Below are 22,167 nucleotides of genomic sequence, written 5' to 3' on the forward strand. Positions count from 1 at the left end.
ACACCACCAGTGAAAGCTTAAATGACACCCTATGGGCAAGTTTGGAGATATGAAATTCAAATGGGCCTACTGCACAGGAGATGACCAAACAGATCACTGAAAGAATCACTTTTCTAAAGCACATGAAATAGGTACCTATTGTCTACAAAACTCAACTGAGAATTTATGTAATATTAACCAGTTATTATTCAGCAATTATATGAAGAGGAAACCTGTCCTTTAACCCGTAGCCTTAGTTAATTAAATGTTTTAAGATTACAATTAAATTCTTGGCTTTTTAATCTCCTGCTTATTGTCCCTCAAATAGCAAGAGGCGAGTGTTCTCTGGGTTGTTGTATAGTTGTATAGTTCCCTCAATAAGGTGGAACTAAGTCATGAATCCTAAAACAACACTTGACATAGACACATTCTGTCCTTTTCAAGTCTACCACGTGAAGCTAGCACTTGTTCGCAATTCTAAACTTAGGAAATAACTAAGGCACAAGAGATGAAATTACGTCATCATCGTATTAGATAAAAAGAGGTGTAGGCTGATGTACAATATTGGTAAATACAGGTACAGCAACTTTGTAAGACAGTCATTCCATTTATATTAATTTCCCTTTCATCAGACTCTAAGCTGGCTCTCAGCTACACTCAGCAAGACACACCATCACCAAAAGAGCAGTTATAGCCAGAAATACTCAAATCATACTGAAAGAAGGGGGAGGAAAAAACAGGCTTTAATTTATTTGTCCCCAAATAATTAATTTGAAGTTTCCTTCCCAGCTCATCCAGGAGGAAACCGAGAATGGCAGTCACCAAATAGGAGACAAGTTAAAGAAACCCATTTAAAAATTACTCTAGTTTCAAAATTCCATGGGGTCTTATATGCAACAATGAAGAAAAGCATTTTTAAAATTAGAAAAATACCTGGACAAGTGTCCTTTTAAGGTGCCTGATGACTGGCTCATTCTCCAAAGATACTACAGAGGGGTCCAATATCGTGCGAACTACATGGAGGGGAAGCTGTTGCTACTCCCAGGTACATCACACAAAAGGACCTGAGAACAACAGCCTGGGTCAGTGCAGCATCTTTGGCAGTTGCTGGAACAGATCTTCTCTTTCTATGCCTGTTCCTCTCTGGTATGTCAATGTAAAACATATAAAACTAATAATACTGCCTGAAGCAGGAGAAATGACAAGCAATTTCCACAACATAATCAAAAGTAATTGTAATCACCAAGTAGAATTTAGCTGGGACAAAAGAAGTGACAATGTTATTGGCAAAGGATATGCAAGACTAGGTGTGCTAGATAGAAGCTAGTTAACTTCAGACTCTGAAGATTAGCCTTTTTCACAGTAAGAAATGAGCAACTGGCATGGATTGGTTTCCCCATGCAGGGAATAAAGTTAACAGTTTGTGGGAAATGATACAGCCTGAACTTTCAATGTTCCTGCCTCCACCTGCTGGAAAGGAGAAAGACTGCTATAGAATACCGGTGATAAAAAGAATATTTACAATGTCTTACTAATCAGCACTGACATTTTTACAAGTAATCATAATTTCCATTTTGTAGTAGTAAAAAGTACTCCACAATACTTCTAATATATGACCACCTTCTTTACAAAATTTCAAATTTGCAGCATATAATTCAAATAGCTGTTTAGATGCCAATCAATGTTCATCTCTCTACTGACATGAAGACATATGCATGATAACTTTATTAAACAAACAAAAAAGAAAATTTTTCCTATGCATTTCTAAATTACCTGGTAAATGACATCTTGGAAAAGCACTGGAAAAGTGAGTGCAGCATCTTCTAGCTCGTTTAGACTACAATGCACTAGCGTTTCATCCTAGAAAAAATAAAATAAAAAGGTCATATGAAATTAAGAATCTTTTGAGACAGGATTGTTGAAAAGGATGCAGCTTTTTTATGTTCTTTTGGAAGGCAACTCACCCTATAATTCAGTCTGATCATTTTAGTTTTGAATGCATCATTGCCAAGTTTTGAAAGACAGCTATTTGTGAATCACACAACTGATTAATGTTGCAATTCTACAAGAATTTCATTTCTTTCTGCTGGCACTTAGAGTCCCAAAGGAAAGAAATATTGGTTTTACAGGTGCAACAAATTAATCTTATTTAATACAAGTCTATTCCTATCAGTTTGAGATGAGTATTCGACTCATATGACCTGTGTATACAGGTTACATAGCACATAATAAAACAGCATCTATAATGTCAATCTCAGAAGTCTTTCTATTTTCTCATTTTATTAAAAAATTAAACATCTTTACTCATAAAATGACAACTATAAATAGCCAGTGACTGACTTATTCATTAACAACCTCTTAAATACAGTAAAATGGATCAACAGAGAGAGTAAAAACAAATTGTTCTAAAAAAAGCATACTCTGACTTAAGAGAATCTCACTTGTAGACCTGTCCTTTTGTAAGTATTTGCTCAAATACAGGTGATGCTGAATTTTTTCCTGTATCTGATTTTCTCCACCGCTCCTATGTGAAGGTCCTATAGCAAGGCCCTACGGATGGTCAGCTAACTTTCTTTCATGAAGATTTAAAGAAAAAATTCTTTGAAATGTTTAAAAAGATGTTGATTCATACAATATATGCAGTGAATTTTCCATTCTTGTTACTCAGTGACTGTTTCTCAAATTATTTCTTTAAATTCAGTGTTTTTAACAGAAAATTTTAAACCTTTCTGAATACTTTGCTTTCCAAAATATGCATTTAATAAGGTCTGTTTTTAATAATGGGGGTATCATGTTTCCAATGTGTCCAACATGCAAAAATAAGTGAAACATAAATTCACTTGTCCCCCATGATTATATATCTATACGCATATTTACCAAGTCTAGAACTAAAGAGAATTCTGGTGTGCTTCTTGTTTTTAGTGGAAGAGCTGGCTTCCTATTAAGTTGTTCTTCAGTTAGTGGTGGAACATGTTTGATGAAATAATATCTAAAAAAGGAAAGAGAATTTGTTGTATACACTTAGTCACATTACTCCAACAATGCAGCAAGTCAACTAAAGTAATTATATGAAATCAATAATTTAAACTGAATAGAACAAGCCACGAACAGCCACAATATATTAAATATTGAACTTCTCTCCATCCAGCACCAACTGGACTTTACCGGTGCCAGATGAGAGAATTTGCTGGACTACAGAAGGCCAATATTGTCCAGCAGCATTACCAACACGTCCACTGCTGACTGGGCTCTGAGAAGATATTTGGGGTAAATTACAGCTAAATATCAACACAGAATACTGAGAACCAGGACTGATGGCTGTAAACAAACTTTATGGGACCACAGGAAACTTGGCCACACCCTGGAAAAGGGCAAATATAGTGCCCATCTATAGAAAGGGGAATAAGAATAACCCAGGAGACTACAGACCAGTCAGCTTAACTTCTATGCCAGGAAAGATAATGGAGCAGATAATTAAAGAAGTCATCTGCAAGCACTTGGAAAGCAGTAAAGTGACAGGGAACAGCCAGCATGGATTTGTAAAGAACAAATCATGTTAAACCAATCTGATAGCTTTCTTCGATAGGATAACGAGCCTCGTGGATAAGGGAGAAGCGGTAGATGTGGTACACCTAGACTTTAGTAAAGCATTTGACATGGTCTCGCATGATATTCTTATCAAAAAACTAGGCAAATACAATTTAGATGAGGCTACTATAAGGTGGGTGCATAACTGGCTGGATAACTGTACCCAGAGAGTAGTTCTTAATGGTTCTCAATCCTGCTAGAAAAGTATAACAAGTGGGTTCTGCAGGGGTCTATTTTAGGACTGGTTCTGTTCAATATCGTCATCAACAATTTAGATATTGGCATAGAAAGTAAGCTTATTATGTTTGCAGATCATACCAAGCTGGGAGGAGTTGCAACTGCTTTGGAGGATAGGGTCATAATTCAAAATGATCTGGGTAAATTGGAGAAATGGTCTGAGGTAAACAGGATGAAGTTTAATAAGGACAAATGCAAAGTGCTCCACTTGGGAAGGAACAATCAGTTTCACACATACAGAATGGGGAGAGACTGTCTAGGAATGACTACAGCAGAAAGGGATCTAGGGGTTATAGTGGACCAAAAGCTAAATGTGAGCCAACAATGCGATGCTGTTGCAAAAAAAGCAAACATGATTCTGGGATGCATTAACAGGTGTGTTGTGAACAAGACACGAGAAGTCATTCTTCCACTCTACTCTGCGCTGGTTAGGCCTCAGCTGGAGTATTGTGTCCAGTTCTGGGCACCACAGTTCAAGAAATGTGGAGAAACAGAGAAGGTCCAGAAAACAGTGACAAGAATGATTAAAGGTCTAGAGAATGTGACATATGAAGAAAGGCTGAAAGAATTGGGCTTGTTCAGTTTGGAAAAGAAAAGATTGAGGGGAAACATGATAGCCATCTTCAGGTATCTAAAAGGGTGTCATAAGGAGGAGGGAGAAAACTTGTTCTTCTTGGCCTCTAAGGATAGAACACAAGGCAATGGGCTTAAATTGCAGCAAGTGAGGTTTAGACTGGACATTAGGAAAAAGTTCCTAACTGTCAGGGTGGTCAAACAATGGAATAAATTGCCAAGGGAGGTTGTGGAATCTCCATCGCTGGAGATATTTAAGAACAGGTTAGATAGATGTCTATCAGGGATGGTTTAGACAGTACTTGGTCCTGCCATTGGGGCAGGGGGCTGGACTCGATGGCCTCTCGAGGTCCCTTCCAGTCTTAGTATTCTAGTATTCTACGATTCTATAAGTGGTCGTGCAGCTAACTAAAATCATGCCAGATTACAAAGTTTGCAGGACAACAGAGTTACGGATTGGAAAGGTTCAACCTGTAGTTTTATACTTGGCAATTGCAAACAGACCTCACCACAGCAAGACAAATTCTGAACACGACAAAGTACTTGCTCAAAAAAAGCCCAATATTATAAAAGTAATAGTCCAGTAAAAATATTAATACTTACGGATCAAAGACTTCCCAGTCTTCTTCATAGGTGGCTTCTGCATGAGCTGATGAGTAACCACTGTCCGGAGATACTGGTGCTAAAATTCAATGGAAAGACACAAAACAAAACAAAGAAACCCACAAAAGCTAGTCTTATTAGTGCACTGTTTTAAAGTGTGAAAATGCTGCACTTACTGCACAAGTCTTCATAGTACCAGTGAAAATTCCCCAACATCATCTCACCTCAGCCCTACATCTTGTAGTGTTGAAGTCACCTCTCTGCAGTGAAACCACACAAAGCCATGCTCTATTTAAATACCATTTCTCAAGCTTTAAAATTAAATAGTTCATGGCCTTGTGGCAGGCTTGTACATGATCCAAAAATAACATGATTCTCTTCTTGAAGGAAAAAATGTAAATTAAGGAGGGACCTATTTAAATCTGTCTTTTGTCTATGTTGTTTTGATGACATCAACCAATGAGTTAGGAATTTCTATTTGGTGATGGGCATTTCAAGAGTTTAAGTTTTATTACTACCTTTGCCATTAAAACATACTGAGTCAGAAAATCTGACACCTGGAATAACAATATTCATTTGAATTAGGCTTCACTTAAATTTGTAAGTCAACTGAGTCACACCAGGAATGGATTTATCCTGAGAAGTTTACAATGAGATTCTATCTCTGGCAAATAAACAGTATTTCCCAGAATACTAAGAGCCAGGACTGCTCACAAAAATCAGTGTGCAAGCAATCTTATTCACAAGCAAATGTGGAATCTATGTTTATATAAAATACAGAAACACTCTGGGCTAAAAAATTTCTATTCAAATCTGCAAACACATTTTTATTATTGCACATTTAATTTAAGAGTTCCAGGAAAATGCAAGTTTCTTACTTGTAAGAGGTGGTAGATCACGATCAGTTGTTTCCTCCACTTCTTCTAAACCGTTGTTGACAGTAGATCTTACTTGCACTGCTTGGCTAGTGTAAATTGCTCCATTGGTCGATGCTCCAGTACTGGTAGTGATCTCATCCACCTGTTCCATATCAAGCTGTTTGACTATTTCTTCAGCTTCAACAGCTTGCCCAGGGGAATCTGATCCTGATGTCCCTGAAATGAGGGTTCAGTGCAATTATTATCCTAATGTTGAATTACTTAGAGTATTAATATTTGTAAATTCAGAAATCAAGTGTTCTAGAATAACTGAAGATGTCTCGATTTAATTCACGATAATAACATACAAACCAAAGATGTCCAAAAAAAAGAGAAATCTGTTTTAGATAGAATCTAATTCAGTATTTTTCACCCTAACACTTTGTAAATCAAAGTGAAGTGTTAGGCATCTGTAACTAGGAAACAAAAATTTTAATGCAACTAAACCCTTCCCTCTTCTTATGTAGCTCAATCAACCATTCTACTTGTTAGGTTCAGTTTTCTTTGGTGCAACTGTAGCTCTTGCTCTGCAGATCAACAAGGATAAAGTGGATACCAACTTTTTGTAATACGTTTGACGTGCATTGTTCCCTTCCATTCCAATTAGGTGTGGACGTGCAGTGTGCACAATTGTTGCAAGTTTTTCTCCTTGCAGTATGCGTTGGCTCACTATGTAGCACCTGGAGTTGAGCCTTCATGGTGGTATACAGAGGTCCCTACAGACTTACTGTCTCTTAAATGTTTTCTTGTCAGACACTCCAACAAAAGAGCCACAGGTGGTTTTTGGGATGGACATAAGCAAATATCTTGAAGAGCAGCTTTTTTTTCTTCTCTAAGTGCTTGCTCATGTCAATTCCAAGTAGGAGCTTCCAAGCAGTACCCAGGCTCAGGTGGGTAAGAGTTCATTAAGTTGCACACTGCAGCACAGCTGTGCCAAATGCAGCACTGCCTCTAGTCTACTGTGTGAGGGCACAGTGTGGTGTAAAGATACAGACAGACACCTACGTCCCTATGTTGCTGACGACTATGATGCAGAAATCACACAGCCTAAAGACTCCCTTACACTAGGGAGAGGAGTGAATGCCACAATGTTTATATATTGCCATAGTACTGTCTGTCAACACAGATGCACATCTGCCCTGCAGATGCGTTTGAAATGGTTCATAGGCAAGAGGCACCACACACACCTCCCTGACATTGATGTGTAGCAAAATTTCTGCCTGGAACGAGGGACGCTGAGTCGACTTACATGTGCTCCCCTCCTCTCCCCTCCACCCACCAAATCAAATTGCTGATGCGCCCATGACTAGTGACAGTGATTGCTGAAGTCTGGAGAAAGAGAAGTTACTCACCGTAGTAATGATGGTTCTTGGAGATGTGTCCCCGTGGGTGCTCCACGATAGGTGTCGGGCTTGCACCGGCGCCGCAGATCAGATCTTTCCAGCAGTTTCTGCCGGACCGCGCATGCGCTGGCGCGCGCCGCTCCCCTCCACACTCCCAGCCACGTGTGCGATCCGGTCCCCGCCAGTTCCTTGACCAACCGCCTCGGATGCTCCTGAAAAACACCAAACAGAGATCCAAAGCGGGGAGGATGGGCGGGTGGTGGAGCACCCACGGGGACACATCTCGAAGAACCATCGTTACTACGGTGAGTAACTTCTCTTTCTTCCTCGAGTGTCCCCATGGGTGCTCCACGATAGGTGACTACCCAGCAGTAACCCAAGAAAGGAGGTGGGTAATCGGGTTATGTGCAGCTTGCCACCGAAAGGACCGCTGTCGAGAGGCAGGTATCCTCTTGGAATACCCGGTGTAGGGCATAATGCTTGGCGAAGGTGTCATAGGATGACGAGGTCACTGCTCTGCAAATGTCTTTTAGCGCGATGCCCTTGAAAAAGGCTGTTGATGCCGCCACCGCCCGGGTGGAATGAGCCCTAGGCAGGGCCAGTAAAGGAGTCTTTTGAAGTTCGTAGCACATCTTTATGCAGGACACAATGTGCTTTGAGATTCTCTGTGAAGAGAGACCCTCTCCTTTTGATCTGGGAGCGAGAGAGACTAAGAGTCTGTCCGTTTTCCGGAAGGACGTAGTTCTGTCTATGTAGAAGGCCAACGCCCTCCTCACGTCCAGGAGGTGCAGGCATGCCTCCTTGTTGGAGCTATGAGGCTTCGGGTAAAACGAGGGTAAAACTATAGGTTCGTTAAGATGGAACTCTGAAGAAACTTTCGGAACAAAGGCTGGGTGCAGCCGTAAGGTTACCGCCTCCTTCGAGAATACCGTGCAGGGCGGCGTTGCCATAACTGCTGCGAGCTCACTGACCCTGCAAGCTGACGTGATTGCAAGAAGGAAGGTTGTCTTTATCGTAAGGAGACGGAGGGAAACCGTGGCTAAGGGTTCAAAGGGTGGTCCCGTTAGCATGCTGAGCACCAGGTCCAAGCTCCACGATGGTGGAAGCGGTTTCCGAGGGGGGTACAGGTTTACCAGCCCCTTCAGGAACCTGGTAACAATAGGATGGGCAAACACCATGGGCCCTTCGTCTTCATGCCGAAAAGCCAACACAGCAGCGAGATGGACCTTCAACGAGGAGAGGGAGAGCCCGCCTCTCTTGAGGTCCAGTAAGTATTCTAGTATGACAGGTATAGGCACTTCAAGGGGAGCTAACTGCTTGGTGGAATACCATGCAGTGAATCGAGTCCATTTCTGTTTGTAGGTCTTCCCGGTGGAGATCCTTTCGCTACTTTCCAGGACTTGTTGTACTCCCTCCGTAAATGTACTTTCTAGGGAGCTGAGCCATGGATTAACCATGCTTGTAGGCGCAGGCCTCGGGGGTGAGGATGTACTATGGACCCCTGGGCCTCCGTGAGCAGGTCCGGCGCTACCGGAAGGGGAAACGGTGGACGATCCGACATGTGGAGAAGCAAGGGGAACCATTGCTGTCGATCCCATGTGGGGACCACTAGGATCATGCGGGCTCTCTCCCTCCTGGCTTTCTGCAGGACCTTGTGGATGAGCACCGTGGGGGGGAACGCGTAAAGCAGTGGGCCCTTCCACGAAATCGCGAACGTGTCCCCCAGGGACCCCCACCCCAGTCCTGCCCTTGAGCAGTACTGGGGGAACTTCTTGTTGTGCTGAGTGGCAAACAGGTCTATCTGGGGAAAACCCCATGCCTGAAAAAATCGGTCGTAGCAGATCGGAGCGGATCTGCCACTCGTGTGTGAGTGCGAAGTGCCTGCTCAGCTGGTCTGCCTTCACGTTGTAAGCGCCTGGTTAAGTACGAGGCTTTCAACGTTATATTGTTGGCGATGCACCAGTTCCACAGCCGGACCGCTTCCACACATAAGGCACGGGATCGAGCTCCGCCTTGTCGGTTTATATAAAACATGGTGGAGATATTGTCTGTATTGATCCCGACTACCTTGCCTTGTATGTGGTCTTGAAAGTGTTTGCAGGCGTTGAACACCGCTCTGAGCTCCAGAATATTTATATGCAGTGACTGTTCCGTAGGGGACCACAGTCCTTGCGTCACCTTTTCGCCAATATGTGCTCCCCACCCTATGCGGGAGGTGTCGGTGGGGAGAAAAATAGAGATTTGTGGTTGGTGAAAGGGTACCCCTGTTAGCATGTTCTTGGGGTTTACTCACCATTGCAGGGATCTGCGCACCTCTGTCGTGGGCGACACCACCCTGTGGACGGTATGGGATGCCGGCTTGTAAACACTCGCCAACCGATGTTGTAGGTTGCACATATGCAATCTGGCGTTCTGTACCACGAACGTTGCCGCTGCCATGTGGCCGAGCAGCTGCAAGCACGTTAAAACCGGCACCGTGGGGCTGTACGTAATGACTTGTACCAGGGAACCGATGGCGCAAAAGCAAGCGTCGGGTAGATAAAGTCTTGCTGTGATAGAATTTATGCGTGCCTCTATGAACTCTATGTCCTGTGTGGGGTCGATCTTTGATTTCGCAAGGTCGATGACCAGGCCCAGTGAAGAAAACGTGTTTGCTGTTACGCACATCATGCGTAGTACCTCCTCTTTCGAGGCCCCTTTCAGTAGGCAGTCGTCCAGATATGGGAATATAAATACCCCCTGTCTGTGCTGGTAGGCTGACACCACTGCCAGGGTCTTGGTAAAGACGCTGGGGGCCGAGGAGAGGCCGAACAGAAGAACTTTGTATTGGAAATGTTCTTTGCCGACCATAAACCGGAGAAAACGTCTGTGAGCCGGGTGGATCGTTATATGAAAATACGCATCTTGTAAGTCGAGGGCTGCAAACCAATCTCCATCGTCCAGTGCCGTGAGTATAGAGGCGACTGTGATCATCCGAAAGCGTTGTTTGCGCAAGTACCGGTTGAGGCCTCGAAGATCTAAGATGGGCCTCCAGCCTCCTGTTTTCTTCTCTGTGAGGAGGTATCGTGAATAAAACCCTTTCCCTTGAAGTCGCTCCAGCACTCTTTCGACTGCCCCTATAAGCATCAGGTGGTCCACCTCGTGCTTGAGTTTCGCCTCGTGGGAGGCATCCCTGAGATGAGGCCTGGGCGGAGATCTTGGCGGTGGGAGTGACTGAAAGGGGATCACGTAACCCGTGGCTATGATCTCTAGTACCCACTTGTCTGTGGTGATCTTTTGCCATTGTGAGTGGAACGGTCGGAGGCGATGATGGAACATTAATTGTGGATGACATTGCGCGATGGTAGTAATAGTGCAGCCCTCGATCTGTTCATCAAACTTGTTGCCTTTGGGCCTGCCCTGAAGATGTACGGCCTTGTTGGGAACGTCGCCTGGGAGTTCTATACTGTTGTTGCTGTTGATGCCGCCCTTGGTCGTAGCCCGTTGGTACTGAGCACACTGAGGCTGGTACGGGTATCGTCGTTGTTGAGGGTAATACTTTTTCCTTCTGTATGGAGGGGTATAAATACCCAGGGTTCTGAGTGTAGCTCTTGAGTCTTTACTGGAATGAAGGACCAAATCAGTTGACTCTGCAAACAACTTCTGTGTGTCGAAAGGGAGATCGACAATTTTTGCCTGCAGACCCCTCGGGATACCCGATGTCTGGAGCCAGGATTCCCTGCGCATGACCACTGCCGTAGCCGTTGAGCGTGCCGCCGTGTCCGCTATGTCCAGGGCGATCTGGGCTCCCATCCTTGAGGCTGCATAGCCCTCTTGCATGATGGCCTTCAGCGCCGGCTTCTTATCTTCTGAAAGCGAATCCATGAGAGAAGTAAGCCTGGTGTAATTGTCGAAATTGTGGTTCGCTAGATGTGCTGCATAATTAGCCACTCTCAGCAGCAGGGTGGAGGAGGAGTATACCTTTCTGCCAAATAGCTCTAGCTTCTTGGCATCTCTGTCCATTCCCCCCGCTTTGTACTGGGAAGTCTTCGATCTCTGTTGAGACGATTCTACCACCAGAGAATTTGGTTGTGGGTGACTAAACAGGAACTCCATGCCCTTTGCCGGGACGAAGTATTTCTTATCCGCCCTCTTGTCTATAGGTGGAGCGGAAGCCAGGGTCTGCCATATGGTGGTAGCAGACTCCATGATTGCTTCGTCGAGCGGGATAGCGATTTTGGACGAGGACAGAGGCCTCAGGTTTTTGAGGAGCTTGTGGTGCTTCTCCTGCACCTCTGCTGTTTGGATGCCTTGCGTGAAAGCCACCCTTTTAAACAGCTCCTGAAACTGTTTGAGGTCGTCCGGGGGGGGCAACATCTCCGGGGGCCATAGCCTTGTCGGGGGAGGACAAGGAGGAACCACTAGGGTAGACCTCCCTTGAACTCTCAGGGTCCTGCTGTCGGTGGTACACCCTCTCACTAGAGGCTTGCGAGGGAAAATCTCGGGGTTCCAGAATCAGCTCCCCTTGAGACAGCTGTGTTTCCGTCCCCGTCCGTGAGTGCCCACGGGGGTACTGGGCGGTCGAGGGGGACCTGCCCCTGGGTGTATGCCTTTGGTGTCTATGCCCAGAGTGATAAGGACGACCGTGGCAGCATAGGCACGGTTCCTGGGATGGAGACCTGGACCACTCTTGAGGTGTATACTCCTGATGTCTGGGGGAGCGAGATCATCTGGGCGATTGAGACAATGGTGAAACTGGTTTATGGTAGTACTTCAGAGGGTCAAATCCCAGAAAGGGCGAGGGTGGCCCAAGCCATGGTGAGGCTAGTTGGAGGAACGGGGAAGGAGGCTCTGGGTAGGCTGGGGGAGACCCATGTCTCCTGGTTGGTGTACGCAGCATAACGGGAGGACTTGTTGAGAGCAGCCCTGCAGCCCTGTCCAGAGAAGGGCTGCGGTGCCGGGTTTTCGCTGCTGCCTTTCCCTTCCCCTGCGGGGCTGGCTCCAACCCTCTCGGTGCCGGGGATCTTGGCCCCGCTGTCGGCGCCACGCTCATCTGCGGTGCCGTGCGGGTGGTCTCCTCCAGTGCCTGCAGGCTACGTGCCTGTTGGCCCTGCACTGTTGGTGCCGCGGGGGTCTGTGCCGCTTGCGGCGGTGCCGCCGGTTCCGGCTCTTGCCTGGCCGCCGCTCTGAATGCACGGGCCGGCTGTTTAGTAATCGGAGGCTCAGCCTCTGCCATGTGCGCTGCTGCGCTGCCGCTCGCTTGTGACTGCGGCTGGGGGCTATGAGCTACGCCCATCCCGCTCGCTGTGACCACTGGCAGGGATCGGGCTGGAGAGAGCTTCCTCCGTTTTTGCACTGAGGGGGTGAGGGACACCGCCTTCCTTTTATGGAGCCCTGTGGGTCCCTCCGGTTGAGGCCTCTCCGGCACGTCTGGCTGGAGGGCCTTATCAAACAGCAGCATTTTCAGCCACATTTCTCTGTCCTTTCTGGCTCTGGCTGTGAGCTTTGCACAGAAGGAGCATTTCTGGGTGACGTGTGATTCCCCCAGGCATCTGATACACTGACTGTGCCCATCAGAGGCCGGCACAGCTTTGCGGCAGGACTCACACTTCTTGAATCCTGAAGAGGACACTGCGGTGAGTCTTTGAGCTGTTAATAGGGTACTTAGCACCTTCTCTGTGCCTGTTCCCCTCTCACGGACTCCAGCCTGCCGCAGCAGGAGGCCTACTGGCCTTCACGTCCCCGGGGTGCCTCCGCTCCTCCTCTCGTTTCTAAGACTTTCTATATATATACTATTATTATTATTATTTATTTATTTATTTTGCATTAAAGAAACAAACAATTTAACTAAGAACTCTGAAAGAGAACTCAAACTCTGAAAAAAAAAACCCTCTAAATACGCTGACTCTGGCCACAGCCTGAGCAGATTCCATCTGCAGCCGATGGCGGTTAAGAAGGAACTGGCGGGGACCGGATCGCGCACGTGGCCGGGAACGCGCAGGGGAGCGGTGCGCACCGGCGCATGCGCGGTCAGGCAGAAACTGCTGGAAAGATCTGATCTGCGGCGCCGGTGCGAGCCCGACACCTATCGTGGAGCACCCACGGGGACACTCGAGGAAGAAGAGTATTTCCACAAACACTGCTTGCGGGTAAAGCCACCACTGAACGGACTCCAGGACTTGATGAGTGAGAGTGACCAATCTGTTTAGATGGTGTCAGTTCAGTCTGTAACTCAGGCTACCAAGGCTGAAGTGGATGGAGTCCTAGCCTGGCATGCTATATAATGTACATGCAAGTAGCCACATGCCTAAGCAGTTTTAAGCAATTTTATGCAATTATGGTGGGCAATCTTTTAAGATTGCTATGACGGTGCTCACGGCAAGGAAACAAGACTGTATAGGAAAAGCGCTGGCCTGACCAGAGTTCAAGAGGGCATCAGTGAATTTTATCCTTTGAGTAAGAGTTATGGGTCACTTTACCATGTTCAGAATGACGCCAAGCCTGGAGAATGTAATCCACATCAGGCTCATGTGGACCTCCACTTGGACCCAAGATCAGCTCTTGATTAGCCAGTCATCTAGGTATGGGAATAACTGCACCTTCCACTTCCATAGAAAGGCAGCCATGCACTAGGTGGCTCCTCTGAAGTTCACCAACAGGCCAAAGAGGTGGAGCATGAACTGATGGTGTATGATGTTGTCCACAAATTGTGGGAACCAAGTGTGGGCCAGGATTATGGACTTGTGGAAATAGGCATCCTTCAATCCAGGGTAACATACCAGTTCTCCAGATTCAGGAAGGGTCTGATGGAAATCAGGGAGATCATGCAGAACTTCTACTTCTTTATGCATGTGTTGATGGTTTTCAAATCTGAGATGGGTCTGAGCCCACCTTTGGCCTAGGAGGTTAAGAAATAAGATGTGTAGAATGCCCTGCCACCGAATTCCAGAGGAGTCTCCTCTACCGTCCCAAGTTGTAGGCACATTTGCACTTCCCACACTAGACATTGCTCACAAGAAGGGTCCTCGAAGAGGGACAGATGAGAAGGTGGGAGGGATCAGAATGAGAGAATATCCTAATTCTACTGTGCTTAAGGCACATTGGGCTGAGGTTATTTGAGGCCAGACATGGAAGAAATGGCAAAGAAGATTGACAAAGGGGAAGGATCCAAGAAATGGACTAGTGCATCACCACCAGACACACCTTCAAAAGTTTGGTTTAGAGGCCGAAGGCTGCTCTACTGCTCCCTAGTCCTGAACAGAGGAGGACTGGAAGGAGTTCCTCCTGCTTTACTTCCTATTATAGTTCTGCTTGGAAGAAGTGGAATAGATGACTGTGGCAGGCAGTGGCTTAAATGGCTTTCTTTGAGGGGCTGGTATATGCAGCCCTATGGATTTAAGGGTTGACTGCAAGTCCTTCAGGCTATGGAGTCTAGTGTCTGTCTCTTCTGAAAAGAGTTCAAAACAGGCAAGTCCTGGTGTTCTGCAACTGCATGTGGGAGTCCTGAGACCTGAAGCCATGAGCTACATCTTATCGATACTGTAGGTATTGTATTGTATTGTATGAGCAGCTGAATCTGCAGTATCCAAGGCAGCCTGTAGAAAGGTCCTTGCAATCACTTTGCCTGCTTTCAGGATAGCTTCAAACTCAGGGCAGGAGATTGCCAGTAGCAATTCCTGGAATCTGAACAAGGTATTCCAGGAATTGTAGAAATAATGGCTCAGGATCATTGGCTGGTTAACTAAGTGAAGCTGGAGACCCCTGGTGGAGTACCTTCTGAACAAAGAAATCCAGCTTCTTTGTTTCCTGGGGCCTGAGTCCGGCTGCCCGTCTTTCCTTGTGACCCACTCTAGAGGACCCAGTTGTGAGTGGATAAACAAGTGTTCATTTCCTTTAGGTGGCACAAAGAACTTGTGTTCACCCCTTTAGCTGAGGAGGGGCGGAAAAGAGGAGCAGGTGTATGACATGACACCTCAGTGGTGTTTTAATGGGGCAAAGCCACCCTCAAAGGATCCTCAGGGGCCAGAACGTCCACCACAGGGTCTGTCTCCTCCGAGACCTCTTTCATCTGCATATTAAGGTTTTGTGCAACTCTCCTGAGCAGCTCCTGATGTGCTCTGGTGTCCATGGCAAGCAGTAAAGTGGCGATGCCCACCACTGCTTCATCCAGGAAGGATGAGGATAATGCCTTTGGGAGAAACAGGTTTTTCTGCCCCTTTCATCTATAGGGATCACCCTGTGGAGACCCCTAGAGTGCTGCTGTTGTCAACACTGGTTCAAGTATCTAGTCTACTTGGTACTAGTCCCAAGGCCCACATCAGTCTCAGCAACAACCTGTCCACATGGAGGGTCCTGAGCCACTGATGTGACTTATTCCCTCAGTAACATATCCATAGCCAGTATAGATCTGGAACTCGGGCCCTGGGCTCAGTGGTAGCCCCACACAACTAAGCCAGTCCCCACTACTGCACACAGTAAAAGGGGGCCCACCTTCCGGCATTGAGAGGTGGCAGGAACATATCAGTTCCACCAAGAGGCATGTGAATCCATCTCTGACTCCGAGATGTCCAATCTTGATAACCAGGGCAGTGCAGACCAGGATGGTGCCAAGAAGTGGTGCCATGGCAACGGTGATTGGTGTTGCATTATTGTTGGCTTGCCTCTTCAGGACACAGTTTTTCTGATGCTGGTGCCAAAGCAGGAGACTATGTCATAATTGCAATCAGATCCCTGGCCACTTCAAAGGTGTCTAGCATGGATGGGTGCTCTGCCTCATCCTCCAAACACTCACATACCAGGGATTCCACCAGGTTAGGGTTGCTGGCACAGTCAGAGACAGGGGAGGGAGTCCCAAAACAGGAAACTCCTTGCTGGTGCCAGCTCATGCCACTACTTTAGTGGGGAAGCACGTTCTCTCCATCTTCATCTTCTTATGAAGCACCAGCAAATGGAAACAGTCTTTGGGCCAGGAAATGGTTGTCCTCAGAGTGCTGAGGGTCCTCGTCAGTGCCAGAACCTCACTCACGAAGGCCAGACCATTGATGTAGGAGCTGAAAATTACCTTGGCTGGATGGGAATGAAGGGCTGACTCCATCAGAAGTTTCAGTAGTAAGTCACGTTCCTTTCTGGTTCTTGGCATGAAGCCTCTGCTTTTCTCTGATTTTGCACTCGTCTGACTGGTGTGCCTTTCCCAGGCACTTCAGACAGGAGTCACGTGGGTCTCTTTTTGGCACAGGCTTCAGGCAGGACCCACATGGCTTGAAACCCTGAGACTAAGGCACCCTCAGGTCTCCACAAAACATTAGGGGAGTAATCCCCACCAAAAACTTGTCTAACTACTACGTATACTAATCACACAGGCTCAATTATTTACAGATAACAATGAAGAAAAATCCATAAAGTGGAAGGTGTAGGTACTGCCATACCTATGAGATCACTTGCTAAAGTCAAGAGAGAAGCTGATCCAATCACTGTCAGTGGTGGTATGAAGGAACTGAGAAAGTGGTGGATCAGCAGAGATCTAAATACCCCACTATAAAGGAATGACTCCAGGGTGCTGCACAGCTGACCCAACAGACACCAGTAGAGGAAAGACCTTCAAACAACTGTGTATGCAGCGCACACACCCCTTCTTGGAACTGACATGATCAAGCACTCAAAGAAGAACATCTATTGTACTACCAATGTAAACAACTTTTTTTTTAAATAAAATTAAGACCCATGTTTCGCTTTTATGTTAATATATACTGTGTAGCTTTAGATAAAATAATTACCATTTTTATTTGCTGGTGAGAAAAAATTGAAAACAGGAGAAAATATGGTCCCCAGTAATGTAGTCCTTGGGGGACTGCCAGTGGAAGGATTATCTTCTAATTTTCCATTTTGTTTTACATGTTGGTTTGTCATTTCGTAGCTTCCAGCTTCTGTAAAAGAAAATAAAAGGGATATAAAACTTCACTGGACAGATTTTGTTTCTCAGATCTACTTGTGCTCTTTTCTTGTTTCTTTCTTTTTATTATATGAAATGCAATGAATTTTCCTCATTCTCCACCAAAGGTCAGTTAAATGAGCATTTTACTAAAAAAAAAAACCATCGCTTACTGAAAATTAAATATCTCACCATCCAAAATAAAATCAGCTGTCTACACCAGTTTAAATCAGCAATCTAAATCAGCAATCAAAATTAGCAAGAATCAGTTATTATAAAAAGGAAAAAAGTTATGAATGAATGAGTAGAAGTTCATAAAAATACTCGAAACATTTAGTGGTCAATCCTGCAAGGAGTAGAGTATTCCCTCCAAGGTCTTGGGCACCTTCAATGCCTGCTGATTCCAGTGCCAATGGGATTCCAGTGGACAGTGAGTATGTTTGCTACCTCCTAGGATCAAGCTCTTACCTGTTCTGTAAGTCATTTTTTCACTCTCTAGTAAAAAAAACAAAAACAAAACAAAAAAAACTATTCTTTCGAACTACACATACCAAGAGTCACAAGACATAATTAAATCTCAGTCTCAAATTAACAACTGAGTAAGGCTGTTTATAAATATGTGTATCTAATCACGTGCCTCACAGAGCTGAAACGTGCCAGATGAGAACTGGTTTGAGTAAGAACCATAAAATAAAGTGGTGTCATTCTGAGGAGCTGTGGCTACACTCTCCCCCACCTTTCGAAAGAGGTATGCCAATGAGCCATGTTGGCAGATGCAAATGAGGCACTGCCATGAATACACAGCACCTCATTTTGAAAGTGCTGCTTTTGAAACGCATGCTGCTTGTATACACAGGGGCCTTTCAAAAGGAACCCCAGATTTCAAAAGCCCCCTCTTCCCAAAACCAATTAAGATGGGATCACTTCTCCCTTTGACCTTCCTTGTTCCTCGCCTCTCATGAGGAGCACAGGGGACAACTATAACCCCTAAGAGCTCGATTTCCCCTAAAATAAGCTACAGATGTTGACTGACTGCACCCTGACACAATGACAGAGCTTTGTTACCAAAAATCACGTCTATCTAGCCAATTTGCTGAATGCCTTCATCCTAGGAAAATAAAAAGATACAACCCCTAGGAACATCCAGCGTGTGGAGTTTAACCTCCATAGGAAATCAAGCGGTTTGGAAAAAAAAATACAAATAAGTATATAAGATGTTTCATATAGAATTCCAAAAGCATGTTTGGTAAAAGTTTCTGATTCAGCTTGAGGAGTGTCTCTGTCCGTATGAAACACTCCATATGGAGGGCCAGCAAGAACAGCCAGTGCTTCACTTACAGTGAGAGTTGATGTAATCAGTACAGCTTGAACCTCTCTAGTCCAGCAACCTCAGGACCTGACCAGTACTGGATGAGAGAATTTGTCAGACTACAGAAGGTCAATATTGTTTAGCAGCATTACCAACACTTCCACTGCTTATTGAGCTCTTAGAAGACATTTAGGGGTAAATTACAGTTAGCAAACGGCAAAGAACACTGAGAGCCAGGACTGGGGTCTGGAAACAAATTTTATGGGACCACAGGAAGCTTGGCCACATCCATGATAAGTGGTTGTCCAGCTAACAAAAACCATGCCGGATTAGAGGTTGCTAGATGAGAGAATGCCAGATTAGAGAAGTTCAACGTGCATCAAAAACATTTTCTTAACAGAAAAGTCATACAAAAGAGAATGATGACAAGTGCTATATTTAAGTCTTCGATAGGGAAAGGCTCTTTAACTGGTGGAAGTGTATGAATCAGACCATTTAAAAACTTAGACACATAGGGTCAGAGAAAAATCAAATGACCTCCATCCAGCAGGAAATATACTGACAGCACAGATAGATGAACTTTAACATACCTAAATAAGAGTCCTGTGTGTTTCAAAGACAGCAAGTAGTCCACTATATTCTAAATAGAAGAGTCCAAGTGATGAACCTGACTCCACTAGTAGAAGCCTCTCTACTTAACTACCTATGTCCTTCTGTACCAAAAAAGACTTTTTGTATAGCCATTAAATACCTGAGTATCTTCACATAAATATTTGAAACATAATTCCCTAGCAGTCATCTAAACATTGAGCTTCTCTAGTCCAGCACACTCTGGTCCAGTAAATATTCATTATCCAGCATGATTTTAGTTAGCCAGATGTCCATTTATCATACCAAGTTTCTTGCTGTCCCATAAAGTTTGTTTATAGCCACCAGTCCTGGCTCTCAGAGCTCTGTGCTGTTATTTAACTCTGATTTACTCCTAAACATCTTCTGAAGTCATTAAGCAATGGAAGCATTGGTAACGCTGCTAGAAAACATTGACCTCCCATGGTTTGGCAAATGCTCTGGTTCAGCACCAGTCAGGTCTCAAAGATGTCAGATGTAAGAGGTTCAACCTATAGCTGATCTGTTTAGCAAAGGAGAGATGACAGCACATTTTAAGACACTTGTTCAGATAAATCCATGTTGCATATGAATGGCTGGTGAACAGACTACAGCCAAACTTGCAGCTGTCAGTGCAGACTGACCTAAGAGGAAGGGAGGAGGGATGGAAGAAAGGAAGGACACACGGAACCTCAGATACCAAAAAAGAGGAGAAGGAGAAGTAGTAAGAACAGGGACAAGGACAACGAAACACCAATACAAAAATAAATTGTTTTCTTCAATCTGCGTAACACTGGCTTAATCCAAAGCCCATTAAAGTAATTTGACTTTGGTATACTGGTGACAGGCTAGTTTGATCTAAGACAGGATTCACAGTTAGGTCATTATCACCAGTTTCCAATGATGAACTTATTGCTTTAATAGGTAATTAAGAACACATTATTCTTTATATAAAATTTTTCTTGTCAAATATAAGAACCTGTACTCAAATCATGTAAAACAATGAGTTCATGAAGAGAATTTGCACCAAACAAGCCCTAAAGTCTTTGAAAATAGCACATTCCTTTGTTACTGCACCAGACAAGTCATGGCAAGTTAGAAAACAGCTTGAAAACTGCAGTCTGATCAGCTGAGAAAGAATTCCAAGTCATACAATTATCTCAATAAACACACAAGTTGAAAATAGAAAGTCAATCTATCAACCAGGTCACTGAGCTATTCAACAACCCTTTAAAGAGATTTTACAATGTTTTAAATACTCCTAAGAACAAGACACATCTGGGTATGATTTTCAATTAAAAAAGGAGGCAAAATGTAATGAGTGCAGTAGGAATCCTGTTTAAGTCAGAGAGCTGACTTTAGGCAGTGGGGTAGAGCTAAAACAGAAGAAGTGGTTTAGGATATTAATATTTAAATGTAAATTTTGCATTTTAAAACTGCATTACTAGAAGCACAGAACAACACATGCCAGTGTGTCCATTTGTGAAAGAATTTCATTCCTTGCACTTATTTCATCAAGCACCTTCTTCACCTGGGAAGTGGAATGATTCTCACATAAACTATCAGCTCTGAAATAATATTTCACTTGTTTATAAAACACTGTGAAGATAAACAATTTCACATAACTAAATATTGCTATTGCCTTTTTCAGTTTTAAATCCTATTTCTAACTAGTTCACATGTGGTGGTTTTCCCAATAACTTAAAAAGAAAAAATATATATTAATAAGATTGTTTCTCAGTCTCATATCCACCCTGTATAGTTAGAATTACTCTTTAGGAAAGAGCACTTGGACACTGTGGGTCCAACTCTGCTCCCACTGACAATAACAGAAAATTCTCATTTATTCCAACAGGGCAAATTAAAGTCCTGTATTAATATGTCATCATACAAGCATTAGAATGATTAGAACTTGACTCTCTACTCTGTCCTTTCAATACAGGAATGGAATATTTACAAACCTCCATTTACTTGACTTTTCCGTCTTACTCGAGAGAGCTGTTTGTTAGGCTTTTCTCCTGTTTGAGGCGTGGAAGTAATCAAATTATTATCTATATCGCGTTCAATTCTACTTCTCTTTGCAGGATTTTCTCTTTCTTCCTTAAAACAGAAAAGAAAAAATATATACTGAATCATGTCTTTTCTTCCATTAAAAAGACTAGAAAATTCTGAAATAGGTTCTTTTATAGATCCTCACTTCCAGGTGAGGCATTTGTAGTATGTGTGTTTATCATCATCTGGAATTTCAAACTCATCTGAAATGTCAGAAATCAATGTAAAAAGTGAGCAATGGGAAAGATATAAATGCAATTATTATTGTAGAAAAATTTTCTTCAAACTTTTTTCATGCAACAAACAATTTCCCACTTTTTTATTATGCTGTTCTTCAAGATGTGTTACTCTTGTACATTCCACTGCAGGTGTGTGTGCACCAGCTGTGCACAGTTGTCAGAGACTTCTGCCTTACCGATATCCTTGGGGCCAGCAGTGGTGCCCCCAGGAGTGCCATGCTCATGCTGCAGTATACCAAGCATCACTAGCGCTATACCTTTTAATTTCCTTCCTGTCAACAACTCCAGCAGAGGGGCAGAAAGGCAGGTAACAGAATGGACATGAGCAACACATCTCAAAGAACAATTGTTACAAAAAGGTAGGTAACTGTTTTTCCTTCAAGCGCTTGCTCATGTTGATTCCATTGTAGGTGACTCATGAGCAGAATCCTTCACAGTCTTGCAGATTGGAGCACTGTTCTGCCAAAACCAGCATCATCATGAGTTTGCTGGGTCAGCACATAGTGCAAAGAGAATGTGTAGACGGGATGACCTGGTCACAGCTGACAAATTTCTTGGACTGTCAGCTTAGTGAGGAAGGCTGCTGATGACATCATTACCTAAGTAAGATGTAAAATGTCACAAATGGCAGTGGGGACACCTTTGCCCTCCTGGTTCCCAGCTCCCCTCCCCTTGCAGAACTGGGAAACCAGCCAGGGAAGCAGCCTTGGTCAGTTTCCTGGCTCCAGCCAGTAGAGGGGAGCTGGGAACCACAGGCAGCCAGCTCCTAGCGCCCCTCCACTCCTTGGAGCCAGGAACTGACCAGCCCAATAGC

General features: G+C 44.5%; 1 protein-coding gene across 3 annotated transcripts in view; it reads right to left on the reverse strand.

The window, feature by feature from the left end:
• The window catches only part of CTDSPL2 (CTD small phosphatase like 2), an 89,037-nt gene that overhangs the window by 35,502 nt on the left and 31,368 nt on the right, over positions 1-22,167 (reverse strand). For all 3 annotated transcript variants that reach the window (XM_075007365.1, XM_075007366.1, XM_075007364.1), the window contains 6 exons: positions 21,024-21,162; positions 16,993-17,142; positions 5,859-6,074; positions 4,981-5,059; positions 2,857-2,968; positions 1,753-1,839 (listed from right to left, as the gene is read on the reverse strand). In XM_075007365.1, coding sequence (XP_074863466.1) covers positions 1,753-1,839; positions 2,857-2,968; positions 4,981-5,059; positions 5,859-6,074; positions 16,993-17,142; positions 21,024-21,162 — 783 coding nt within the window. The remainder of the gene's footprint in view (positions 1-1,752; positions 1,840-2,856; positions 2,969-4,980; positions 5,060-5,858; positions 6,075-16,992; positions 17,143-21,023; positions 21,163-22,167) is intronic.

Source organism: Carettochelys insculpta, chromosome 12 (genome assembly GCF_033958435.1).
Source record: "Carettochelys insculpta isolate YL-2023 chromosome 12, ASM3395843v1, whole genome shotgun sequence".
In the NCBI taxonomy this organism is placed as follows: Eukaryota; Metazoa; Chordata; order Testudines; family Carettochelyidae; genus Carettochelys; species Carettochelys insculpta.